This window comes from Medicago sativa, chromosome 1 (genome assembly GCF_051527215.1).
Source record: "Medicago sativa cultivar Bolivia chromosome 1, Bolivia_mono, whole genome shotgun sequence".
Lineage (NCBI taxonomy): Eukaryota > Viridiplantae > Streptophyta > Magnoliopsida > Fabales > Fabaceae > Medicago > Medicago sativa.
Genome location: NC_140749.1, coordinates 63,542,109 through 63,564,559, shown reverse-complemented (window position 1 = coordinate 63,564,559; position 22,451 = coordinate 63,542,109). Strand labels below are relative to the sequence as shown.

The 22,451-nt window shown below is 31.7% G+C and overlaps 2 protein-coding genes and 1 pseudogene across 3 annotated transcripts; 2 read left to right on the top strand and 1 right to left on the bottom strand.

The window, feature by feature from the left end:
- Positions 1-632: 632 nt before the first annotated feature.
- LOC146956279 (uncharacterized) lies at positions 633-20,857 on the top strand. The gene is made up of 6 exons (XM_085728229.1): positions 633-781; positions 879-1,323; positions 1,465-1,748; positions 19,707-19,848; positions 19,990-20,282; positions 20,507-20,857. Exons 1-6 carry the CDS (start codon positions 755-757, stop codon positions 20,621-20,623), a joined length of 1,308 nt encoding a protein of 435 aa, XP_085584355.1. The 5' UTR covers positions 633-754; the 3' UTR covers positions 20,624-20,857.
- LOC146956281 (uncharacterized) lies at positions 4,002-5,116 on the top strand (annotated as a pseudogene). Its single transcript, XR_015025021.1, has 4 exons — positions 4,002-4,132; positions 4,374-4,462; positions 4,550-4,647; positions 4,805-5,116. The product of XR_015025021.1 is annotated as an uncharacterized LOC146956281 (transcript).
- LOC146956280 (uncharacterized) lies at positions 6,916-8,448 on the bottom strand. The gene has a single exon (XM_085718152.1). The coding sequence runs from the start codon at positions 8,422-8,424 to the stop codon at positions 7,198-7,200; it is 1,227 nt and encodes a 408-aa protein (XP_085574278.1). The 5' UTR covers positions 8,425-8,448; the 3' UTR covers positions 6,916-7,197.
- Positions 20,858-22,451: the final 1,594 nt, after the last annotated feature.

The following is a 22,451-nucleotide window of genomic DNA, read 5'->3' as shown; positions in this document are numbered from 1 at the left end:
AACATTCTTCACACATTGCATAAGAAAATGGCGTGAGATACAACAAATTTTGTAGCTATCCATCACTTAAAGTCATTCGTGTATCCGACCATGTAACTTTGAGTAATGGTGATTAGAAATTCAAAATCCCCTAAAAAATATTTATGTAATTACATATACACCACACCACAGACACATGATTAAGGGTGTTTGTCAAGTCCCATCTTTGAGCTTAAAACTTACGTCGTATAAGCTTATTTGACTAAAATAGACTTGTTTGGTAACCACCGATTTCTCATGAACTTATATCTTATACCATTTTTTGATAAGTTAATTTTCAAGCAGCTTATAGGCTTGTTTGGAAAGAAGTCCGTAATATTAAAAGAAATTAAAGATTAAATTAAATATATTATTTTTATGTCATCTCATATTTAAAAACTAATTAAACCGTTAATTCATAAGCTCAACTATAATAAACTATCTTATGAGCTGTTCCCCATATTTTAGCAAACTAAGAAACGAAAGCAAAAGAAAAACTAACCGACACTTCTAGTCTAATACTCTCTTTATAATCTTTTATTTTGCTTTTCATATTTAGAAGGTTTCTCTGTTAATCTCAATCAACAACCAAATCCTCTTCATTTTACTTCTTATCCAACTGCATTGCTTTGCGTTGTGTGTGTTTCTTGATTAATTCTTTAATAAACCTTTCCTTTTCTTTTCAGCACAGAGACACAATCTTCCTTCTGCAATTATCTCAAAGGGAGCTCAAAAAATGGCCAACATGCCTCCTCTTGGCAACGTATTCATTCATTCTTCATTCGTCATTTTCATTTTTTTTTCTTGATTAATGATGATATGTATTGATATTAATGTTATAATTTCTGTGTGTCACGCAGTTTGCTTCAGAATACCATCGACTTCTTTGTAGTGATGCTAACAACATGCATTACTTCTACACCGAAAACAGCACCATGATTCTTGTCATCAACGGCCACACCGTCACAACCGCTACCGACCTCAACCAAATTCATAATCTTATACTGTCACTCAAGTTCGATACTATACAAACCAATACAGTGCACTTTCTTGGACGTTGGGGTCTTGGTGTGCTTTTTGTTGTTTCAGGATTTGTGAAAATCAAAGATATTGCAGAATATCGCATGTTTGTTCACACCATCTATCTTGCTCCACAAGGAAATGGTAATGGCTATTTTATAAAGAATGATATTCTTCATATCATTACTCATCATCATCTTGTAGCACATGAATCAAAACCAGTAGCCCCAATAGCATTCAAAGATATTGATCCTCGATTTTATTCCGAGCATCCACCTCCATTTGGTAATTATTTACTTTTTGCTTGTATTTAAGATTATACTTTATAATATTATTTTAATTTCATACTATAGTCTATAATGTAGCATCAATTTTCTAATTATTTGGGTTTTATTTTAATTATGTGTTACTTTTTGTTGTTGTTAGTTAAGTTCAGTAAAACTCCATTTAGGTTACTGGGCCGTTCTGATCCTAAAATTGAAGGTAGGGATCTCACAGAAGATTTAAAACTGTTAATGTCTCTAACATTGAAGAAGAACATTCGGTTGCGGGGCCGTGATGATCTTCAAATTCAACCTTATGTCATGGAAACTCCACATGCACAGGAAGAGGCATCTTCATCAAATTCATCAGGTGTTGCTAATGCTGATGAAAACATGGATGCTCTTGAGATTGAAGAACCTGTGGCTGCTCAAGAGGAGTTTTCACAGGTATCTAACATGTCTATTCTATGTACCTCTAATTAATTTTAGTATAATTTAATGTTTGCCATGATATTTTCCTGAATTTGGAGTTTAAGTTTTGTGATTTTATTCAAATTTGAATTGAATAAACTATTAATAAGGTCCACATCAAATCATTGAGGTAACTAAATTTTAAATACAAAGTTATATATATGGTTGATTAATTATCAGTGGAAAAGCCTTTAATCAAATGCTATATGTTCTCTTAATTATGTTATGAATGTTAATGTTGCAGTCAGATACAAGGGAGTGTGATTCTGGTGGCAGGGACAACGGAAAGAAAAAAGCCCAAGATATTGATCCTCAATTTCGTTCCGAGCATCCACCACCCGGTAATTATTGATCTTTTGCTTATATATAAGACTATAGTTTATAATATATTTTAATTTCATACTATAGTTTATATATATATGTACCATCAATTTCTTGATTCTTTGGATTTAATTTGAATTACGTGTTGTTTATTGTTGTTAGTTCCGGACAACGCAAAATTGGATGAATCAGAAGTGAAAAGGTTTGAACCGTTAATGTCTCTGGAGGTGAACGACATTCAGTTTCCAAAACTGCAACTACAACCACAAAAAAAACTAAAGGGCCGTCATGATCTTCAAAAGCAACCTATTGTCTCGAAAACTCCAACTGCACAAGATGAGGCATCTTCGTCAAATATGGCTGTTCAGGAGGAGCCTCCTCAGATACCTGACCGTTCTAATGTAAGTACCTCTAATTTATTTCAGTATACTATAATGTTTGCCATAATATTTTCCTGAATTTGGAGGTTATGTTTGCCACATCATTAGAGTAACTAAATTTTAAACACTAAGGATTAATTATCAGTGGAAAAGCCTTGGATCGAATGTTATATGTTCTCTTAATTCTGTGATATGAATGTTAATGTTGCAGTTAGATAATACAAGGGGGTGTGGTTCTAGTGGAAGGGTCAAGAGATCAAAGAAAGGAAAGGACATAATATCCACGAATCAGCTTCCGATTCCAAAGCCACAGGCATCGTCATGGAGAGGCAGCGGCAATAATACAAGGGAGCGTGATTCTGGTGGCAGGGACAATGGAAAGAAAAAAGCCGAAAACTGATAGGGAGACATGGCCACGATTATCCAGCTCAGCCTAGTTCACAATTGGAATATGTTTTGAAAAATATTAGTTATCTTGTTTTATATGTTAAAGCATTTGAGACCCTGTTTTCTTCTTTTGCAAGCAAGCAAGCATAGATCAATTTGTTGTTCTTGACTGGTTTCTATTTGTAGTCTTATGTTAGGGATTGTGAGGCATTATTCAATGATGATAGAGATGTTAGAAAAGGGAAATTTTGTTTGAACCTAAATTGATGCAACTTGTGCTGAATTATCTGTTGTTCTGTCACCAGAGTAATTTTTTTACCAATTCATGTTTACTTTGGTAAAACTTGTTTTAATATTAACCTTAGCTTAGACTATTGTATTTTACTAGTGATGTTTTTCTCCAAACAAGTATTGCAGTCTAGTAAAAAATAGTAGGATTGCATTGATCTCAACTTGGGGGACCGCCTTAACAAATCTCTGGTAGCTGCAATCTTACAGTTCTACTATATCATGCATAATTAATGCTCTGCCCCTAGGTAGGAATGTCAACATGGCGAGGCGAAAAGTGTTTCCATACCTGATTCATGATATCAAAAATATTTTCCACTTTGTCTCTACTCTCTGTTATACGTGAGGAGGAACACCCTTAACCTCCAATTTAAAATACTTTGTAAAATAGACTAGTTTCGATAAAGATTTGCGGCAGATTTTGAAATGAGTATTACAATTTCTTTTCAAATATAAGCCTTAGGACGCCACATTTTACACTATCACAAAGTCCTAAATTAAATTGTCATGGGGATTAAGGTTTATCAAATCATATACAAATGAATATATTAAAGAGTATGTTATGAACCACTAGTTAATCTGAACAATCTTACCTACTTGATGTTTAAGCAAAGAAACATCATTGTCACTTTTTTGTTACTTCCTTTTTACTCATTTAACAGGGCCACCAATAGCTAGGTTGTAATTGTGTATGAGGCTCATCTTTATAAACTAGAACAAGTGTTCAACTCTACAACTATCCTCTATCAATTTTCAACATCAGTTCTATTTCAAACAACATATTCAAGTGAGTTTCCTTCAAATATATAGACACAACTAGTATAGTGTTAATCACTTTTTTCCTCACTAACTTAAACTTGTGCTGTTTTTTGAAGTGTATCCAAGAGTGAAAGTGAGGGTCACAGAGCAAGAAGACTGTTTATCCTGAAAATGATAGTGGAATTTTGGCTTTTTTGAAGCTCATTGAGTCTTTACACTTTGAAGGTAATTTGTCTACATGGAGCTTTTGATTTGGTTTAGCAATAATCTCTATTTTTTTTGGGTCAAGATCCTCTCGATTTATTTATCAATACTCTATTTGTATCTCTTTCAAACATATAATAAATGGAACTTTCTATTTCTTTTACGAAATTGAGAGAATCTCAACTCGTAATTTTTGCCTTTGCAATTTTCTTTTCCGGCCGGCATCGGCTTCAAACATGAAATTGTTAATCTTTAAATGCAGAAGAGGAGAATCAGAGTAAAAGTCAACGATCAAATTCCAAAAACACAAAGGCTTTATAATAACAAGAAGATTCACTCCTTCAATCGAAGGTTGAATTCTACATATAATGTCAATTTAGCATCACTTTCTTTTGGTAAAGGAGTAATGATTGGTGAATGATGTTTCAACTTCCACAGGAATATTGAAGAATAGCAATCGAGCTGGTGAGGTTTTCCAAAAGAAAATGCAAGAGCTAGTTCTGTTATACGCCCCCGTGCAGTCCTATCTAGTCCCGGTAATACTACATTTGTCCGTATATATAAGTCCATTTTGGTATTTTTCACATACGTTAAAAAATTGATAGGGTAATTAATGTGTACATTTTATATATGATTATTACTAAATTGTCATTCGTGTATAAACGTGATAATTTTAATGAATTTTTGTTTCAGATAATGATGAATTAATTGGAAGTATAGATGATATGAACAATAATGTGTCCTTACCTAAGAGAAATAAAGATGCAAGAGGGGCCATGAGAGGTCATGCCAAGGTTTTGGCTAATCAAAGCCAAAGGCAAAGCTCCTCCAAAAGCAAAGTGCAAGTTTCAAACTTTTGATCTTAAAAGAGGCCATGCTTGAAAGAAGGAGCATGAAACTCAGTTGGAACATGATTCCTATACTACTATGTTGTTCATTGATTTGCCCTTTTATATGGTTAAGATTTTAAATAAGAATGTTTTTGCAAGAGTGAAGTTTTGGTGGATCATAAATGCCTTTTTGTGTGCATGGACAATTTATTTTCTACTGAAGACACTAGTTGTTTAACTTACTAATGTATTCTGAGATATTCATGTAGCATTCTTAATTCAACATATATTATTTTCATTTTGAGGCCACTACCAAAATCTTGTAGTTGTAGATAATATTACATACCTCAAAATAGACACTACAGCATTTTTCAATTAAGGATTTGTCAAAAAAGAAAAATCAATTTAGGAAACATTTTTCACACATTGCATAAAAAAATGTTGTGAGAAACAATAAATTATGTAATGAGAGTTAAATTGATACCCAAACTACAAGAAAAGTGACTTTTAGTGACCATTACTATACTATCCATCACTAAAGTCATTCGTGGATCGACCCATGTAACTTTGAGTAATGGCCATTAGAAATCCACAATCCCCTAAAAAATATTTACGTAATTACATATATACACCACACACACATAATTAAGGGTGTTTGGCAAGTCCCATTTTTTAGCATAAAACTTATGTCTTATAAGCTCATTTAGGCTTGTTTGGTAACCGTTGATTTCTCATGAACTTATATCTTATACCATTTTTAGGTAAGTTAATTTTCAAGTAACTTATAGGCTTGTTTGGAAAGAAGTCTGTATTTATTGAAAGAAATTAAAGATTAATCAAATACAAATACATTATTTTTATGTCATTTCATATTGATAAACTATTTCAACGTTAATTTTAGTCATCATAAGCTCAACCGTAACAAACTATCTTATGAGCTATTCGCCATATTTTAGCAAACTAAGAAAGGAAAGCAAAAGAAAAACAAACCGACACTTCTAGTCTCTGTCTCTTTATAATCTTTTATTTTGCTTTTCATATTTAGAAGGTTTCTTTGTTAATCTCAACAACCAACTCTTCTTTATTTTACTTTTCTTTCTTTCTTCTTCTTCGTAAGTAGTTTCCAAGTAAAACAAAATTTCTTATTCAGCAACGTGTGTAACGTCGGTGTCGATGATGATATTGAACCCTCTATCACTTAACTCCTTTAAGCTTTCTATGTGATATTTGTTTCTCCACTCAAGTTTTTTTGTACTTAGTTTAGTCAGCAATGGTTGTCCTCTTCACATGCAAGTTGCGACGCCCCACAGTTGATAAGAACCTCCAATATTTTCAAATGGCCTTTCCTCATTCCTGATATTTCAAATCGAGATTTGAGGTGGTTATATGCAGTTACTGGTATCAATCTTAGGTGTTGTAGACTTGTAGTTATCTTCTTTTATATGTTAAAGCATTTGAGACCACCCTGTTTTCTTCTTTTGCAAGCAAGCAAGCATAGATCAATTTGTTGTTCTTGACCGGTTTCTATTTGGTCATTCAGGGGGGAAGTTTTGCGCATATTTCTAGTCTTATGTTAGGGATTGTGAGGCATTATTCAATGATGATAGAGATGTTAGAAAAGGGAAATTTTGTTTGAACCTAAATTGATGTAACTTGTGCTGAATTATCTGTTATTCTGTCACCAAAGTATTTTCTTTTACCAATTCATGTTTACTTTGGTAAAACTTGTTTTATTGTTAACCTTAGAATATTGTATTTTACTAGTGATGTTTTTCTCCTAACAAGTATTGCAGTCTAGTAAAAAATACTAGGATTGCATTGATCTCAACTTGGGGGACCACCTTAACAAATCTCTGGTAGCTGCAATCTTCTAGTTATTGGTAAGGAAAACAACAGAAGAATATGAAACTGCTAAATTCATAAAGAAAGAACTATTAGCAATGCTTTCAAATATAGATACAGCCAAACCTGGACTAAATCCCTTTGTATGGGATCAACACTGCATGCTTTGAAGAAAGAAATAATAAATAGAGGTCCTTAAACAAAATGGAAAAGAAAAAAAGAAATAAAAGGCTGCAAGCCATTGTTCAATAACAAATAAAAAAAAAAACTTATGCCAAATGTGGACATGAATCTCCAAGTTCTTGCATTTTGAGGCGTAAATATTTTAAAGCATCTTGGCCTTGACATTAAAATCTGTAAGACACCATTGGCATGCAATGGATCAAAACATATGTAAGTGTCAAGACAGTGGAATTACCATAAACTTGGTACAAACCATGAAGGATAAGGGACATCGCCATGCTTCGATGTCTCCACGGGAAAGTATTTGATGCTGCTATCAGTCAAACAAAACATCCCCAACTCTAAACCTGACCATGGATTTATAGGACATGGAAAAGTAACAGCAAAATAAATGCTATTCCCTCCAATCCTCAACTCTTTATTGCAATTAAGTACATCCCTTGACATAACCATACTCTTGTAGCTACTAACAAAAGACAAAAAAAAAGACACTCTATCTTCCAGCTTCACATTCTGCCATCCAATAGAATCCTTGTCCGTGTCCAGCTTGAAGACTTCAAAGCTGTTAATCTGAGGCGGCTTAACAAATGATGTGGGTATTTCCAAACGGTCAAAGACAACATGTTGATTTTTAACCTCTCCGTTACTTAACATATGAATCAAGTATAACTCTCTTAACACTTCATCTTTAGCTAGCAAAATGTAACACTGGTTACTAGTTATACTTGATTCTTGTGGCATTATTTCTGGAAGTTCAATCAACATTTTAGCCTTTGGAGGTCCATTAATGGAGTCTTTGAGATCATAAACCAATATAGAATTTGAGAACCCGTCACATGCATACAATTTTGTACCAATAATTTCCACATCTATAAAATAAGTCCTTGAATCCTTATCTGGCTCAACTATAATCCATGACTTATCAAAAAGTTTATAAATTGCAATGTGACAATCATCACCTAAAAGACCGACTAAATAACAATCAGAACCATCACAATTTGGTTTGGAAGAGGCCACCATTTTGCTCACATGTAACTTTCCATCACATTGGGCGGAAGGGGGCAAGTGCAGCTTTGATGGTATCGTGATTCTAGCATCAGTCACTGGATTTGAGAAGAAAAATTTTGCAAAACCCTTTTCAGAAAAGTCACCCACAATCAACCAACCGTCAACTGAGCCAAGACATCTATTGTTGCGCCCTAATTGTGGTGTTCTAATGCGATATACACTTTTTGTATCCAAGCTATAAATGAACCTTGATTTTTTGGATTTCAGGAAAACTAATGGCAGTTCAGGTAAATGGCAGCAACGCTTGTTTTCAAAGAAATTAGAAACTGTTTTCCTACAAGAACGACAGGTTGCCCTTAATCCAAGCCAATCTTTAAGGGGCAAGCGGTTCATAATCATCAATTCCAACACATCGACCGGTAGATTTGTCAATATATTGTTTTCTTCCATCTCGTATGTATTTCTCACTGAGCCACTGCAGAATGATTGCCAGCATGCAAATATTAGTGTTATAAAAGAACTGTAAGGTTCTCTTGATTTTGATATAAAAAGGCTAATTAGTTGAAATGTGTTGACATCACTATATAAGAAAAGAAATTCCAACTATGTCAAAACCTATCATGTAACAACCATAACACTCACACTAAATCAGCAGCCAATATGGCAGAAAATTGATAAACCATAAAGGTCCACTATCAACCCAAAAATTAGGAATCGAATAACCCTTGATATCTAATTGAAGTGTCCCGACACTTCAAAACGTAATTCATCAACAAAGCTCTAAACATCAGATATCATCAATCATCATGATCATCATCATATACTGATAATAATAGTAATAATGATAAAAATAACAATAATAATGATAATAATTATTAGAATTCAAACTTTAAACATTATTAGAATTCAAACTTTAAACAAAAGAGTACTTGTTCTTTTGCATTCAGATTTGCGATAAATGTATCAAACTGAACAGCACAGCAACGGCGGCAACAACAATAATAAACATAATAACAACACCCTTAAAAAAAAAAACATAATAACAACAAACTCTAAAATAAAAGATGATAATAGGTATTAACCATTATTCTCGTGCATTCAAATTTCGCAACATCATATCAATGGTAGAGACACTTGTGTTTGTTGCAATGATAAATAGATGGATTCATTGTATATCGTGTATTAAGAAATTCTTTGAATAATACACGGTTTAATTTAAACAAAAAAAAAATTAAACAACTATGATAGAAAATAACATAAAAATCAGAGATGCATATGCAAGACAAGAATTACGAGGATAGGTCAAATTGGTTACCTCCACTGAATAACCCTTTGATAACGTTGATAAGAGAAACCCTTGTCAATGTTTATACACTTAAACTTTCGCACTATTTATAAAGAGACCCAGTTGTTTTATTCTGCAATTTTTTGTTACAAAGAATACGATAGACTTCAGGGAGATTTCGGACTGATTTTTTGTTATTTTGATTATAACCTTAAACAAATTTTCCTATAATAATGTTATATTGTTGGTGTTAAGCTTTGTTTTATTAGTAACAAAAAAAAAACTTTGTTTTATTTGTTATACTGTTGTTGTCACTAAAAAAACATAAACATGGTTTGTTGAGTTTGTTACATTTAAAAGTCACATATATTTATTTGGCTAAAACACACTTTTTGCCCGTTTGCAAAAGTTGCAATTTTGACCCCCTATTAAAAAAAATGGCAAAAGTGACCCCATGTCTACCCCTTTTGCAAAACCTCAATTTTGACCTGGTCAACGCTGAATGGCATGCCACATGTGTAAATTTTTAATTAAAAAATATTAAAATTGCCACGCGTTTATATCAAATATTCTGGGTTTTTCTTCACTATCCCCAGCAACACAAATCAAATATTCTGGGTTTTTTTCTTGCTATTTAATCGGTTAATTTGAAGGAATTAGAAGAGAAAAAAAGAAAGAAGAAAAGGGAAAAGAATATGTTGGAAGCTTCAGTTTCACCAATGCTCCAAAAACGAGTGAATCATAATGTTGAAAATAACATGAACAACACAACACGTTGCTGAAAGAAGAAGAAAGCGAGCGTCCTTTGGTTATTCTACAGAAAGCGGGCGTGAACAAACCAACACGTTGCTGCATAGAAAGAAAGCAAGCGTGCTTTTGCTGTTGCTGTTTGTTGTGTGTGAAGAGAGGGAGAAAGAAAAGCATGAATAACATGAATAAATCATCTTCCAAACCCACCACCCACACCCTTTTTATTCTTCTTTACAACAACAACACTAAATGTTCGATGCATTAAGCCTGCTAATTGAATGCTTTGTAGTAAGTTAGTCAAATATCCCTACGTGAAGCTAATTGAAATAGGAAAGGGATAATTATAATTTTCCAACCATCCTTTGTCAACACCGTGCCGGAAAACAAGGAGTGATTTTTTGTTAAGGAGAAAGAAGGGGTGAAGTGTGAATTTTTGTTAATTGATTTATTGTTGCTGGAAATCTATTGTAATTTCATGTTAATTGATTTTTTTTTTGTTTTGCTGGATTTGGGGTATGAAGAAATGAAGGAAGAAGATGAATGATTTAGACAAAGAAGATGAATGTCACGTGCTGCCCTCCAATCGATCCTTTTTTTTGAGGAAAATGCTGGAGATCACGACAAAATTTAAAGCGAAGTTATCACGACCACCTTTGTATTGTGTATCTTGATACTGTAGCATGATGTCATCTTTTTTTCCAACCATCCTTGATTAATGCCAAACAAAATCTAACGGTGGCCTTGAATTCACGAAGGCTCGTGAAATTGCTTCTCGCTAAAATTAGCGCCCTTTTTTTTAATTCTGTAAACACACATGTGACTTTTTTTTATTTTTATTAATTCAAAAAAATACCCAGGTGGCATGACACGTAGGATTGACCAATTCAAAATTGATGTTTTGCAAAAGGGGTAGACATAGGGGGTCACTTTTGCCATTTTTTTAATAGGGGGCAAAATTGCAACTTTTGCAAACTTAAGGAGCAAAAAGTGCGTTTTAGCCTATTTACTTATCTATATTTCTATATCTATACTATATATAAAGAAAACTAGTCCTTTCAGCACACTTTTGGGTTGGACTTTTCTTTCCAAAAATACCCTTAATTTTAAATACAAATAGCCAATTATAAAATAACACGTGGATTAGTAATCCATGTCACTAATCGTCTCCGTTAATGCTCTTTTACCACCGTTAATGCCAATTATATTTGCATTCTTTATTCTTTATGTCTCTTCTCATGAAATCAAATCGATCCAGAATTCATCATAGTAATTATGGGTATTTGTTTGCAATCCAAAATTGATCATATTAATATTATTAGTTGTGTGAAATTTATGTTTTCCCTGCTTTATTTGCAGGGTTAGTAGATTACTATTGTTAGAAGAATGAATGAATCGGAATTTGAGAAAATCAAAGGTGAACAATAATCACTTATGCAAAAAAAATAATCCGAAGTTTAAGTTTTTTTCCTGCTTTATTTCTCACGAGTCTATGAGTTTTTTTAAATTTTTTTAAACAAAAATAATAGCCGAAAAATTTCAAACTAAACAAAATTTGAAAGGAAAAAAAAATCGAAAATCCTATTTTCTTTTCCGATATCACTCTCAGTTTAGAAACTAAACCCTCACTCTCACCGAAGATAGAAGAATTCAAGTCACTCTCATTCTTTGATCATTTTGAATGCAGACTGGAAATAACACAGGCAAGATAGCCGGATGTTGTTCCAAAAACAGAAACCGATTGAGCAAAAAATAATGTTAAAGATTGGACCTTAAATCCTCTAAAAAAAAGATTAGTAACAAATGTGAGCAAAAAATAATGTTAAAGATAGGACTTTAAATCCTCTAAAAAAAGATTAGTAACAAACGTTAGCAAAAAATAATGTTAAAGATTGAACTTTAATTCCTCTAAAAAAAAGATTGGTAACAAACGTGAGCAAAAAATAATGTTAAAGATTGGATTTTAAATCCTCTAAAAAAATATTAGTAACAGACGTTAGCAAAAAATAATGTTAAAGATTGGACTTTAAATCCTCTAAAAAAAATATTAGTAAAAAACGTGAGCAAAAAATAATGTTAAAGGTTGGACTTTAAATCCTCTAAAAAAGTATTAGTAACAAAACGTGAGCAAAAAATAATGTTAAAGATTGGACTTTAAATCCTCTAAAAAAGTATTAGTAACAAAACGTGAGCAAAAAATAATGTTAAAGATTGGACTTTAAATCCTCTAAAAAAAGATTAGTAACAAACGTGAGCAATAAATAATGTTAAAGATTGGACTTTAAATCCTCTAAAAAAATATTAGTAACAAACGTGAGCAAAAAATAATGTTAAAGATTGGACTTTAAATCCTCTAAAGAAAAGATTAGGACTCAAAATATTTTAGAAAAAAAATTTGTTAGCACTATATTAAATAAAGGTTCTCACAATTCATAGTTCGCTCCCGCATTGTTTAGTTTTTCTCAACCTCTCTCAGCCCTCTGCATCAGAATTCAGAATTAATCTATAAGTTTTTTTTTCTTTTTCTTTCATGTTACAACTAATCAAAGTCGATTAATTTTATGGATTATTTGACATTGTTGGTTTATAATTGATTATATTTGACCTAGCAATCTAAAATTAGGCCAAACAGTGTATGTATTCAAAGAGAAAGTTTTATTAGCAAGTTATTTCTAATAAATAAAGGCACATCGTAAAAATTTATTAAGTTATTAGCAAGTTTGTGAGCATTATTCATAGAGAGCAATCAAATAATTTCTTTGATTTAGTGCGAAGAATTCTGGCCTAATTTTAAGGATTCTGGATCAAATTTATTAAGAACATTGAACCATGGTTTTTTTTATCTAATTATTAAATAAAAATCATTATATGTTTAATAAAGGTAAATGCGAGTTCAGGACTTCCCTTTGTGCTTAGTAGAAAATAGTTTATCTTTAGACTAAGTTTTGCTATTACTATAAATAAGTCACAAGGGCAGACCATTCCCAATGTCGGAATCTATCTTCTACGGCATGTTTTCAGCCATGGTCAATTATATGTAGCTTTATCAAGATGAGTTTATCAAAATTCACCAAAAGTTTTCATTAAAGAAGGGAAAATAGAAAGGAGAAGATGGAGACTTTACAAAAAATGTAGTTTTTAAAGATATTTTTTAACAATGTTTCTTTTACATAACATGTCATTTATACATTTATGTTATGATGTTACTAATTACTATTAGAATAAACAATAAAAGATAATTATTTTATACGCAAACAAACTAAAATATGTTGAGTTCATAAATAATTGTTATATGCCTTGACAATATTTTGTTTATAACTCAATATATCAATAATTTTCATTAATATTTAAAAATTAAAAATTTTAATCAAAATTATACAAACAAACATAATAAAATAATCACATGTGTTAGCGCAGTAGAAAGAGCGGACAGACGGGAGCGATAGTGTCCGTCTTTCCACTAGTTATATATAAAGAAAACCATCTCTTCCAACACTTTTGGGTTGGATTTTTCTCTCCAAAAATACCCTTAATTTTCAATAGAAATAACACATCTAACAAATAGATAAGAATAAAATTAAATATTAAAACAAATGTAACAAACACGATATGAATATATATATATTTTGTTTTTTTCTTTATCATTTAAAAAGTGTAACAAACTAGATGAATATATTTATACTTACTTTTTCATCATTCCAATTATACCCTTAAACAACTTTTTCTATATTAAAATTGTTGTTGGTGTCATTAAAAAAAGGGTTTACATTATATTTTTTTGTTATATTGTATTATTGTTGGTGTCGTTGAAATAGATAATCATAGTTAGTTTGAATTTTATAACTTGAAAGCAACAACCATTTATATATTTTTTTGTTTTAATCAAAATCAAAATTTCATAAAAAAAACACCGTTCATAATTTTCAAACGTTAGCGCAATAAAAAGAGCAGAAGTACTATATATATGGCTTAAATGTGTCATTGGTCCCTGCACTTTTACCAAATTTTGGCATTGGTCCCTGCACTTTTTTTTGTTTGGTTTTAGTCCCTGCACTTTGTAAAAGTATTGTTATTGGTCCTTCTGTTAATTAAAAAAAGTTAGAACTAACAGAATGCCGCGTGACCCAATCATGTTACGCCACGTGGCACAGAAAAACAAAAATTAAAAATTAAAAATAAAACAAATAAAACAATTGATTTTTAATTAGTTTTATTATTTTTATTATTAAATTAGACAAAAAAAAAAGGAAATGAGCATGAAACAAAAACACGATTGAATATTGAGAAAGGGGAAATGGATTTTAGGTTTTAAATTGAACCCCAATTCATTTTCAGCAACCCAAATTGTTGTTTGAGATCCCAAATCGATCATTATTTCGATCTCCATCATCAATCTGATTTCGCGTTTCTGGTTTCCCTTTGTGTTTCTGATGTCGTTTATGTTCGTATATCGCTGAGCTACTTTTTCTATAAAATAGCTTTTGGGGAATACTATGTTTTTTATGTTGCAGATCTTTTAATCTTTCACAGATGCCTTGTTTTTGCTGTGGTTATACTATGCAGAACCTATGTTTCATGTTGCTTTTTATACTGCTCTATCATACCTGCTGGTTTTGTTGCTAGAGGAGTAGTGGCTTGTTTGTATGGTTTTACTTATTAGTGTTTGAGGAATGTTAAGCTGTTCTATGTTTAGCTGTTCTATTAGTGTTTGGGGAATGTTTGTATGGTGGTAGTGATAAATTGAGGAAGAAGATGGATTAGACTTTGGTTCCGTGCGTCAAAATAATTATTATTATTTTGTTTATTAAAGGAGATTTTATTTTGTTTTTTTTTTAGGGGAATTTTGTTTTTTTAAACAGCCGTTTATTATTATTATTATTCTAAATAATATAATTTGTTAATAAAATAATTATAAAACAGATTAACAACAATTCTGTTAGTTCTAACTTTTTTTTATCAACAGAAGGACCAATAACAATATTTTTACAAAGTGCAGGGACTAAAACCAAACAAAAAAAAGTGCAGGGACTAATGCCAAAAATTGGTAAAAGTGCAGGGACCAATGACACATTTAAGCCTAAAGAAAATTATCCCTTTCAACACTTTTGGGTTGGATTTTTTTTCAAAAATACCTTTAATTTTAAATACAAATAACACATGTAACAAATAGATAAAAATAAATTTAATTTAAATATTAAAACAAATGTAACAAACATGAGCAAAAAATAATGTTAAAGATTGGACTTTAAATCCTCTAAACAAAAGATTAGTTACAAACGTGAGTAAACAAAAGATTAGTAACAAACGTGAGCAAACAATATTGTTAAAGATTGGACTTTAAATCATCTAAAAAAATATTAGTAACAAAGTGAGCAAAAAATAATGTTAAAAATTGGACTTTAAATCCTCTAAAAAAAGATTATGACTCAAAATATTTTAAAAAAAGATTTGTTAGCACTATATTAAATATTAAATATTAATAAGTAGGATTCTCACAGTTTATGGTTCGTTCCCGCATTGTTTAGTTTTTATCAACCTCTCTCAATCCTCTGCATCAGAATTCAGAATTAATTTTTTCTTTTTCTTTCATGTTACAACTAATCAAAATCGATTAATTTTATGGATTATTTGAGTTTGCTGGTTTATAATTGCTTATACAAACTAATAGTGTGGTTTTTTTTATATAAAGAGAATCATGGTTTTTTTAATTATTTGTTTAATAAAGGCAATATAGCTTCAGCAACATATGTAATGTCGGTGCCGATGATGACATTGAACCCTCTATCACTCAACTCCTTTATGCTTTCTATGTGATCTTTGTTTCCCCATTCAAGTTTTTATTAGTTAGTTTAGTTAGCAATGGTTGTCCTCTTCACATGCAAGTTGTGATGCCGCACCATTGATAAGTACCTCCAATATTTTCAAATGGCCTTCTCTCATTCCTGCTGTTGTAGCATAGCCGCAGAACAATCTCGCATTTACATTAGCTCCCACATTCTATTTAATCTTAACACTTAAATTTATTTTGGCGACATGTCACACATCTATGGCTTGAAATTGGGTAAATAGAGCACACCTAAATGGAGCAATGATATGGATGTCACTGTTTGGACAAATATCACAGTCATACATTGATAAAAAAATATTAAAAAGTCATGCCTTCTTTTGTTAAAAAAAATTAAGTATATGATGGTACTTTTACTAACTCTTTCATTATTACCCCTTTAAAACAAAAAACAAAAATCTCTTTCATTATTAATTATTAATCTTTTAATTTTGACGGTTCTTATTAAAAAATGGGAAATAGCAAAAGTCAACTATCGAGGGAGGATCACCAGAAAGTAAGGACAAATTATGAAAGGAAAAGAAAACAGGAATGGACAATGAGCAAAACAACAACGACTACTTCAAAGACGAGAAAATTATAAATGACGGAAAGAAAAAGAAAAAGGAAATGAAGTTGAAATATCATGCACTAATGATATCGTTGAGCCAAACGTGCCCAATCAAATTTTCACAGCTATGAATTTTTCAAATACACACTTTTAAGGAACCCATGACAACTAAGAAGAATCAAGTACCATACATATTAATGACCCAACACTTGGTTAGTGATGAAAACAAAATTATATAGTTTTACACTTTTTTTTTTTAGGAAAAAATTATATACTTTTACACTTATTTAACAATTACTATTATTTATTATTATATTGTGATACTTTTTTTTGTCATAAATATTCTTATATATTTATTTTAACTACCAGATCTTAATAATGCATCAACTTTTCAAGGAACTCATGATAATGAATCAGAATATGATGAACCAAGATATTATGAACAAGAATATGGTAACTTCAATGCTTTTGTAGAATATATCAAATATTTACATTTGTTATGTCATAAATTATAATATCACTTTGGTCGCCGATAATGTGGAAGTTGATGAAAATTTTGACAATGCACAAATACAAGATGTGGATATGGAAGACACAATTAATGAAAATTTTGGAGATGCACAAATACAAAATGTGGATATGGAGGACACAGTTAATGAAAATTTTGAAGATGCACAAATACAAGATGTGGATATAGAAGACAGAGTTAATTTTACATCGTTGCGTTGTCGTCGTTGTCAAGGTATGTCGACTAAATTAAATAATCTATAGCAATGTTTCTTTTACATAACATGTCATTTAAACATTTATGTTATGATGTTACTAATTACTATTAGAATAAACAATAAATGATCATTATTTTATCTTTATTTTATATGCAGGCAAACTAAAATATGTAGAGTTCATAAATAATTTTGTTATATGCTTTGACAATATTTTGTTTATAAATCAATATATCAATAATTTCTATTAATATTTTAAAATTTAAAAAATTTAATCAAAATTATACAAACAAACATAATAAAATAATCACATGCGTTAGTGCAGTAGAAAGAGTGGACAGACGGGCACGATAGTGCCCATCTTTCCGCTAGTAAATATAATAAGGAGAACAAATCAACTCCTTATTTACAAGGACACCCTTGTTGAAGCCCTCTTGCCGGGGTGATAGGATTAATTTAATTCAATAACCGTTGAAAAGAATATGGTAGTCAACCGAGGTGATGCACATCATCATCCATGATATCTAACGATCACAAAATCCTCCAAGATCATCCCAAAAATGTTGATAAAACCCCGCCTCAGTATATCTTTCAGTCGTATCCAGTGTCATTTAGGCTTTATTAGATTAGTCTCCCTTAATTGCAGAAAAATGTAATAATAGTGATGCATTGTACAATTGAACAAAGTATTTGAAGAAAGACGAAGGAATAAAGAAGAAAGATAAATATGAATTGTAAATCCAATTTTAGGGATCAAAATATCCCCGTGAATTTTTTATTATTGAAAGAGGCCATATTGTCTCTTAAAATGTAGATATCAACACAAAAAACTGTTTTTGGATAGAGATTGAGCCAAGAATTAAAATAAACAAGTTCTTTTTTAAGAAATGAAAAGTTGAATTTATTATTATTACTAAAGAAAAAGGTTGAATTTATATTTTTAAGGACCAAATTAGATCTTTGTTTTTTTTTCTTTTCTTTCTCAAGCAAATGAATGGGACTTCACTCATAAAAAAAATTACTATATATTAAGAAAATGATCAATAAGTCCAAGGTACCTAAATCAAATATATCACATAGTGATTAGTAGTACTTGTAAGTTGCAAATAAACAGTTAAAGGAAGGAAAAGGAAAGCCCCGCCAAAACTAACCGTCACAAATTCTAGTCTCTTCAATATTTTGAAGGTGCTTTCTTTGTTAATCTCCACAACCATATCCTCTCTATTTTACTCTTCTTCCTAACTTTCCAACAAAACTAAATTCCTATAAACCACACCATTTTCTTCATTAATTCTTCAATCTCTCTCTCTCACTCTCTCTCTCTCCAGTGCAAAGACACGTTGATCCATCCTCTTTCTTGCAAGATACCTCAAAAATGGCTGGCATGCCTCTTCCTCAAGTATTCATTCATTCTTCATTTTCATTTCTTTTTATTTCTTGATTAATGATAATGTAATGATATTAATGTCATAATTTCTGTGTGTCACGCAGTTGGGTGAATCCTTTGCTTCACAATACTATGGACTTCTTTGTAGTGATGCTAACAACATGCATGGCTTCTACTCCGAACACAGCACCATGATTCTTGTAACCGACGAAGGACCCGCTGAATCAGCCACCGGAATCGACCAAATTCAGAAACTTATATCGAGACATTCCGTTACAATAGAAACCACATCAATACATACTCTTGAATGTGAAGAAAACCCTAATGGTGTGCTTTTAGTTGTTTCAGGATTTGTGAAAATCAAAGATACTGTGGAATGTCGCAAATTTGTTCACAGCATGTATCTTGCTCCATACCGAACAGGTTATTATATAAAGAATGATATTCTTCATATCATTACTCATGATCATCAAGTACCACATGAATTAAATCCAGCCCCAATAACATCCAAAGATATTGAACCTCGATTTTATTCCGAGCATCCACCACCCGGTAATTATTGATCTTTTGCTTGTATTGAAGACTATAGTTTTATAATATATTTTAATTTCATCCTATAGTTTATAATGTACCACCAATTTCTTGATTCTTTGGATTTAATTTGAATTACGTGTTATTTTTTGTTGTTAGTTACGGACAATGGTAATTTGGATGAGTCAGTCGTGAAAAGGTTTGAACGGTTAATGTCTCTGGAGGTGAATGTCTCTGGCCGTGATGATCTTCAAATTCAACCTTATGTCATGGAAACTCCACATGCACAGGAAGAGGCATCTTCATCAAATTCATCAGGTGTTGCTAATGCTGATGAAAACAAGGATGCTCTTGAGATTGAAGAACCTGTGGCTGCTCAAGAGGAGTTTTCACAGGTATCTAACATGTCTATTCTATGTACCTCTAATTAATTTTAGTATAATTTAATGTTTGCCATGATATTTTCCTGAATTTGGAGTTTAAGTTTTGTGATTTTATTCAAATTTGAATTGAATAAACTATTAATAAGGTCCACATATATCATTGAGGTAACTAAATTTTAAATACAAAGCTATATATATGGTTTGATTAATTATCAGTGGAAAAGCCTTAAATCAAATGCTATATGTTCTCTTAATTATGTGATATGAATGTTAATGTTGCAGTCAGATACGCCTACTACACCAACATCGACAGGCAGAGGCGGGGGCAATAATACAAGGGAACGTGATTCTGGTGGCAGGGACAACGGAAAGAAAAAAGCCCAAGATATTGATCCACAATTTCGTTCCGAGCATCCACCACCCGGTAATTATTGACTTTTTGCTTGTATTTAAGAAGAGATGAAATATATTATAGTTTGATTTCATACTATAGTTTATATATAATGTACCATCAATTTCTTGATTCTTTGGAATTAATTTGAATTACGTGTTATTTTTTTGTTAGTTGCGGACAAAGGTAAATTGGATGAATCAGAAGTGAAAAGGTTTGAACAGTTAATGTCTCAGAAGGTGAATGACATTGAGTTTCCAACACTGCAACAACAACAACTACAACCACAAAAAAAACAAAGGGGCCGTTATGATCTTCAAAAGCAACCTATTGTCTCGGAAACTCCACTTGCACAGGATGAGGCATCTTCATCAAATTCATCACGTGTTGCTAATGCTGATGTTACAACCCCAGAAAACATGGATGCTGTTCAGGAGGAGCCTCCTCAGATACCTGACGGTTTTAATGTAAGTACCTCTAATTTATTTCACTATAATGTTTTCCTGAATTTGGAGGTTAAGTTTTGTGATTTTATCCAACTTTGAATTGAATAAACAATTAATAAGGTCCACATCATTAGAGTAACTAAATTTTAAACACTAAGTTATATGGCATTGATTAATTATCAGTGGAAAAGCCTTAAATCGCATGTTATATGTTCTCTTAATTATGTGAACATCAACATTGACAGGCAGAGGCGGAGGCAATAATAGAAGGGGGGCGTGGTTCTGGTGGAAAGGTCAGGGGATCAAGGAGAAAAAATACCACAGTTTTAGAGACGCGTGGGCTTCCGAAGTTACAGCGATGATTATCCAGCTCAGCCTAGTTCACAATTGGAATATGTTTTGAAAAATATTAGTTATCTTGTTTTATATGTTAAAGCATTTGAGACCCTGTTTTCTTCTTTTGCAAGCAAGCAAGCATAGATCAATTTGTTGTTCTTGACCGGTTTCTATTTGTAGTCTTATGTTAGGGATCGTGAGGCATTATTCTATGATGATAGAGATGTTAGAAAAGGGAAATTTTGTTTGAACCTAAACTAGTTACAAACCCGTGCTTCGCACGGGGGTTCAGTAACGTATTTGACAAAATATTATATTGGAAGGATAGATTGTGAAATGACAGATAATTATAAACCATAATACAATATTTAGAGTACTCTTACATTACGGATTACAAAATTAAATCTTTAAAATGGTTTGATCACAAGTAACAAATGAAAACATATTTTGTCAGCTGTAGAAACATTTTTCCAGTAATAATTGATATCTATCTATAAACCAATGAAAACCCTATTACCAAAGCTGCCTGATTTATATCATTTTGACTTTCAGCTTCAACATATATAAATCATTTCACATGATCTACAGCAAAGACAGATATTAACTGCAATTTAGTATCTAGTTCTTTCAGGCGAACAAACTTCTGCATCAGATAGATAGCTGAAAGCCTCTCTACCTAATTTATATCATTTTGTGTTTTTAGCTTTAACGTATATAAATCTTTTCACATTATCTACAGCAAAGGCTAAGGATGTCAATGGATACCCATGGGTACGGATAATATGATACCCGTCCCCGCCCCGTTGGATAAGTATGATACCCGTGCCCGCCCCGTATCCTCGTGGGTACTCACTATACGGGTACCCGTGGGTATTGAGGTATCCATGGGTACCCATGGAGTTTTGAATTTATTTATTTTTTGGTACAAATAATAACTTTTTTTAATTACCAAAAAACTTCAACTTTTAAACATCCATACATAATCCACTCAAAATTTCATAAATCATACATAATTCATAGAAAATTCATGATTCTTATATAATCTATATGTTTTTTGATGTGAATGAAGTGGAAACGGTGAACTTAATAAGATGAATTAAAAAAATTTAAAATAAAAATAGGTTATTATTGAGGATTTTTAGGTGGGGGGTAAAATTTTCTTCAATAAGGTACCAACTTTAAGTAATAAGATATGATATATAAAGATATATTAGTAATTTACTTAATTTATTATCGGGTATGGGTACCCATAGGTATGGATACAATCCAATCCGTGTCTGTGTCCAGATAATAATGGGTAGTCAAATACCCGTTTATTATACCCGTGGATGCCAGTTTAGCTACCCGCTCCATACCCGTGACGGATTTTACCCACGGGTACCCGTGGGCATGGGTATTTTTGCCACCCCTAGCAAAGGCAGATATTAAATGCAATTTAGTACCACATATATAAATCCTTTCACATGATCTACAACGAAGGTAGATAGTAACTGTAATTTAGTATCCATTCCTTTCAGGTGAACAAACTTCTGAATCAGACAGATAGTTGAATGCCTCTCTACTTGATTTATATCATTTTGCCTTTCAGTTTCAACGTATATAAATCATTTCACATGATCTACAGCAAAGGCAGATATTAACTGCAATTTAGTATCGAGTCCTTTCATGTGAATTATACGCACTTTTAAAAACTTGTTTTAAAGGAGAGATGTTCAAATTACGGAATATTACCATTCTTAGTAAATTTGAGAATGAAGTTCGCATAATCCAAATATTTGTGATGCATGGTTTAAGGCATGGGGTTCAGTAACGTATTTTGTAAAAAAATTGTTCCGAAGGAAAAATGAACAAATT